This window comes from Aphis gossypii, chromosome 2 (genome assembly GCF_020184175.1).
Source record: "Aphis gossypii isolate Hap1 chromosome 2, ASM2018417v2, whole genome shotgun sequence".
NCBI lineage: Eukaryota > Metazoa > Arthropoda > Insecta > Hemiptera > Aphididae > Aphis > Aphis gossypii.
The window spans coordinates 88,655,322-88,661,144 of NC_065531.1; the positions used below are offsets into that span (position 1 = coordinate 88,655,322).

Consider the following 5,823-nt stretch of genomic DNA (forward strand, 5'->3'; position numbering starts at 1 on the left):
TGCATCGTGTAAACGAGACACATCGTTTGTACGATGCGTTACAATATCCAATCATTTATTGGCAAGGGCAAGACGGATACGACATCACGTTGAAGATGGTCGATCCAATTACAGGTACAATATTCACACACTAATTATTTCCATTATTACTTTTATTGGTTTCCATTAACAATTCATTTAATTTTGCATTTTCAGGAGTATCAACGAATAATAAAAATCTAAGCGCAATGAATTACTATGCGTATCGTATGATGATTCGTACACATGAGGAGAATGTCATTCTGAAGTGCGGTCGGCTATTCCAGCAATTCGCTGTCGACATGTATGTCAAAGTCGAGACCGAACGTTTAGCGTTCATCAGATTCAATCAGCCAAAGCTACGATCTGAGGACTATATACACTTGCGTGATGCTATTCATTCAGATGGTGATGTTCAGAATATTGGACGACTGACGATTCTCCCATCAACTTATATCGGAATCCCACGCCACATGCACGAATACGCTCAAGACGCTATGACGTACGTGCGAAATTATGGAACTTCGGATTTATTTATTACGGTCACATGCAATCCGAAGTGGACGGAAATTGAAAGCGAGTTGGAACCGGGTCAAAAACCGCAAGATCGCCATGACATAATCGCCAGAGTATTTCAGCAAAAACTCAAGGTTATGATGGATGTGCTTACTAAGTATCGAGTTTTTGGTGACACACGTTGTTATATGTACTCGGTGGAATGGCAGAAATGAAGTGGATGACATCATATCAGCTGAAATTCCTGATCCAGTCACTGATCCCCGTCTACACGACATTGTGACGACACAGATGGTGCATGGACCGTGCGGTGCATTAAATCCATTATCGCCTTGCATGGCTGATGGAAAGTGCACAAAACGATATCCGCGACCGTTAGTTGCTGAAACAGTCACAGGGAACGATGGATATCCAGTTTATCGTCGGCGTTCAAAAGAAGATAACGGTCGAACTATCAAAGTTAAAGTTCAAAATCAAGAGATTGAGATCGGAAATGAATTCATTGTACCATATTGCCCGCTGCTATCACGAATTTTCGAAACACATGCAAACGTTGAGAGTTGTCATTCGGCCAAATCAATCAAATATTTGTGCAAGTACGTCACAAAAGGCAGCGACATGGCTGTGTTTGGTATTGCGTCGGAAAATGTGAATGACGAAATCAGCAACTTCCAAATGGGCAGATACGTCAGTACTAATGAAGCACTGTGGCGATTATTGTCATTTCAAATTCATGAAAGATATCCCACAGTTGTACATTTAGCAGTGCATTTGGAAAATGGCCAAAGAGTTTACTTCACTGAGGCTAATGCGGCACAACGAGCTGAGAGACCACCATCGACAACATTGACTAGCTTCTTTGCAATGTGTGAAGCAGATCCATTCGCAGCGACGCTGATGTACGTTGAAATGCCCAAGTATTACACTTGGAATCAATCAACAAAGAAATTCCAACGTCGCAAACAAGGAACCCCAGTTCCAGACTGGCCACAGGTGTTTTCAACTGATGCACTAGGTCGTATGTACACTGTTCATCCTAGAAACGATGAATGTTTTTATTTGCGACTGCTGTTAGTAAATGTACGTGGACCGAAATCATTTGCGCATTTGAAAACTGTGAATGGCCACCAATGCCAAACATATCGAGAAGCATGTCAACTATTGGGTTTGCTGGAGAACGATTCTCATTGGGATTTAACACTTGCAGATTCAGTTGTTTCATCAAATGCGTACCAATACGAACGCTGTTCGCAATTATCATCACCACATGTTTTCCTTCACAACCAATTCAGTTATGGAACAAATACAAAGACGCCATATGTGAAGATATCTTGCATCGCTTGCGTATTCAAACGAATAATCCTGACATCCAAATAACCGATGAAATCTACAATGAAGGATTGATTCTGATTGAGGATCAATGCTTGACTATTGCAAACAAGCTACTGATTGAAGTAGGAATGATTGCGCCAAATCGATCGATGCACGATGCATTCAACCAAGAATTAAATCGAGAGCTGCAATACAATGTTGATACATTGCAGGAATTCGTTAGAAATAATGTTCCGTTGCTGAATGAACAGCAAAAACAAGTATACAAAACATTAATGCAAGCGGTGGACAATAATACTGGTGGTCTATTCTTCCTGGATGCACCTGGAGGAACAGGGAAAACATTTGTCATTTCATTGATTTTGGCCACTATTCGATCAAGATGTGACATAGCTTTGGCGTTAGCATCATCTGGAATTGCGGCGACTCTTCTAGATGGCGGTCGTACTGCACATTCTGCGCTTAAGTTGCCACTCAATTTAAACACAATTGATACTCCAACGTGCAATATTTCCCGATCCAGTGCAATGGGAAAATTGTTAATGCAATGCAAGCTCATTGTTTGGGATGAGTGCACAATGGCACATAAGAAATCACTTGAAGCACTTAACTTCACACTGAAGGATCTTCGAAGAAATAACAACATCTTTGGCGGCTTGATGATATTGTTGGCAGGCGATTTCAGGCAGACGTTGCCAGTAGTTTCCCGTGGAACGCCTGCAGATGAATTGAATGCTTGCCTAAAGGCATCACCTTTATGGAATAACGTAAAAACATTATCGCTAACCACTAATATGAGAGTTCAACTTCAAAATGATCAAAGTGCTGCACAATTTTCCAAACAATTGTTAGATCTTGGAAATGGAAAAGTCCCAGTTGATGCGACATCTGGATTAATTACTCTTACCAACGACTTTTGCCGATTTGTAGACACTCAATTAGTTCTTATTGAAAATGTTTTCCCAAACATTAGTGAGAATTATAAGAATTATGCTTGGTTAAGTCAACGAGCAATTCTTGCAGCAAAGAATAATGATGTCCACGCACTGAATTTCACCATTCAATCAAAAATTGCTGGCGATTTGGTGACATACAAATCCGTTGATTCAATAACAAATCCCGATGATGTAGTAAATTATCCAACGGAGTTATTGAACTCTCTGGAGATACCAGGATTTCCACCACATAACTTGCAACTGAAAGTTGGTACAGTTATTTTGATACTGCGTAATTTGAATCCACCGCGACTTTGCAACGGTACTCGACTTTCGGTAAAGAGACTTATGCCGAATTTAATTGAGGCAACCATTATTAACGGAAAGTACGCAGGTGAAAATGTATGTATTCCTCGAATACTAATGATTCCGACTGATCTTCCGTTTGACTTCAAACGATTGCAATTCCCAGTTCGCCTTGCGTTCGCAATGACAATTAATAAGTCGCAAGGCCAATCGCTTAGTGTTTGCGGGATAAATTTGGAAAATCATTGTTTTTCACATGGACAGTTATACGTTGCGTGTTCACGAGTTGGGAAACCATCCGCTTTGTTTGTGTTAACGTCAGACCAAAAAACAAAAAATGTGGTTTACCAAAGAGCACTACAATGAAACAATTAAATAACACTTCATTTTAGTAGGTAATTGAAATGAATTTATTACTGTTGTGAAATGAAATAAATATTTTCCTTTTCAAATATATAACAAAAAAAATTTTTTTTCTTTATCTTTTAATCACCAAACGAAATGTTACATAAAACGAATCTGGTGGCGAAACGGAGTTCGCCGGGTCTGCTAGTTACACTATAAAAATTTAAAACTTAAATTAGTCTTAAATTAGTAAAAATTCATCGAGCAATCAAATTTTCACAGAGTAAATGGATGGCCTCATATATCGAACTATGTACGAGAATGAGGAGAGAAGCTAAAAATAGATTTGAAAAAGATTTTTGGAAATTATTAATTAATAGCGTTTTTGGTAAATGTATGGAGAATGTTCAAACTAGAGTTTCTTTAAAACTGGTTACATCAGATAAACAAGCAAATAAATTGATGATGAAAAATACTTTTAAAGATAGAACTATATACTCTGAAAATCTTATGGCTATTCACCAACATAAGGAAACTATCAAATTCGATAAAGCAATTTATGTAGGGTCTGCAATTTTAGATGGCTCGAAAACATTTATGTATGATTTTCATTATAATGTAATGAAAAATAAATATAATAATAAAATACGATTATTGTACTCGGATACAGATTCTTTGATATATAATATTCGAACATTTAATTTTTTTGATGATATTAGATATGATTTATTTCCGTATTTTGATACATCAAACTATCCAAAAGATCATTATTGTTTTAGCGAAAATCATAAAAATCAACCTGGTTATTTTAAGGATGAAATGGGAGGAAAAATTTTAAAAGAATTTGTTTCATTAAGACCGAAATTATATGCTTACAAGACTGAAAACAACGATGAGGTTAAAAAAGCTAAAGGTGTAAAAAAATATGTAATTAATCAACATATGTATTTTAAAAATTATATAGAAGTATTAAATGCGTACATAAACCATATCTCTCTTGATAATAAACAAACTTGTAGAAACATGAATTTTATTCAATCGAATAAACATGTTGTTCATTCTAAAACAATGAATAAGCTTGTACTAAGTGGTAACGATGATAAACGTTTTATAACAAACGATGGGATTAATTCACTAGCATACGAACATTATAAATTAAAAAAATAATTATTCTAATATTCACTATGTTTAAGAAAATCGATATTAAGTATTTCTAAAAATTTAAATTATTATCATCAGTAGGTGTTTTTTTCACGCTATCTAGTGATAATAATTATTTCTAAATTAAATTATTATCATCAGTAGGTGTTTTTTCCACGCTATCTAGTGATAATAATTATTTCTAAAATTTAAATTATTATCATCAGTAGGTGTCGTTCAAAGTGAAAGGAAAACATTATATGTTTAACTAAAATAATTTAATTTAATACTGTTTTTTTTTATTTTTATAAAAAGGTAAAATATATATAAAAAAAAAATTTATTTAATAATATCTTTCGATAATATCCATGAATTATGACTGGAATCAAAACCCATCCATTTAACAAGCATTTTATCTTTAACTTTTATTATAATACGTTCAATTAGAAATGTGTTCGGAAAATCAGTCAATTTAATTTCTTGCTCATAAAAACCACCTAGAATTATATTGTTTGATCCATCCTTTAGCTGATAAGTTATTGGTTCTGTATGTAAAACTTTTGAAACTGTGAAAATTTCTGTTGTCCAATTCGGTGTATATCCTTTACTAAATATATGCTTATATTTTGATATTCTTACTTTATCATTAATTTTAAATTTTGGTTTATATAATGTTTTATTTGTTTGTATATTTGATTTGATTTTACTTGTATTTATTCTAGCTTCATATGGTGTACATTTAATTGATCTATGTTTTGTATGATTATAATTATAAATAATTTTTGATATTTTGTTATACCAATTCCATGTACCTGTTGCAGTAAAATGTTTGTATATATTATTTTTTAGAGTTTGTATAACACGTTCTCCAATTGAACACTTGATAACGCTATACGTACTATAATGTCTAATTTTATTTTTTTTCATTAACTGTTGAAATTGATTATTATAAAATTCTGTACCATTATCTGTTTGTAATAATTTTGGATTAGCTTGTTTTAATATATTAAACATACCTTTTGTACATTCTTTTCCTGTTTTATTTTTCAATGATTCTACCCATACATATTTCGTGTATGTATCTATAACAACTAAAATATACTTAAAACCAAGATTTTGTTTAGAATGAGATTCCATATCCATTAAATCAGCTTGCCAAAGGTCATCTTTAAATCGTGTTATTATACTACGTCTTGGAAATACTTTTCTTGCAGGTCGATGTAGCTCATTA

The 5,823-nt window shown here is 33.9% G+C and overlaps 2 protein-coding genes across 2 annotated transcripts; both read left to right on the plus strand.

Moving 5' to 3' along the window:
* Window positions 1-678: 678 nt before the first annotated feature.
* Window positions 679-1,911, plus strand: LOC126549883 (uncharacterized). The gene has a single exon (XM_050200283.1). The coding sequence runs from the start codon at window positions 679-681 to the stop codon at window positions 1,909-1,911; it is 1,233 nt and encodes a 410-aa protein (XP_050056240.1).
* An 83-nt stretch (window positions 1,912-1,994) lies between these two features.
* Window positions 1,995-3,473, plus strand: LOC126549884 (uncharacterized). Its single transcript, XM_050200284.1, has one exon. The coding sequence runs from the start codon at window positions 1,995-1,997 to the stop codon at window positions 3,471-3,473; it is 1,479 nt and encodes a 492-aa protein (XP_050056241.1).
* Window positions 3,474-5,823: the final 2,350 nt, after the last annotated feature.

What these genes read in the sequence shown, in the direction of transcription:
- LOC126549883 (XM_050200283.1), top strand. Translation starts at nt 679, where the DNA reads ATGTGCTTACTAAGTATCGAGTTTTTGGTGACACACGTTGTTATATGT.
- LOC126549884 (XM_050200284.1), top strand. Translation starts at nt 1,995, where the DNA reads ATGATTGCGCCAAATCGATCGATGCACGATGCATTCAACCAAGAATTA.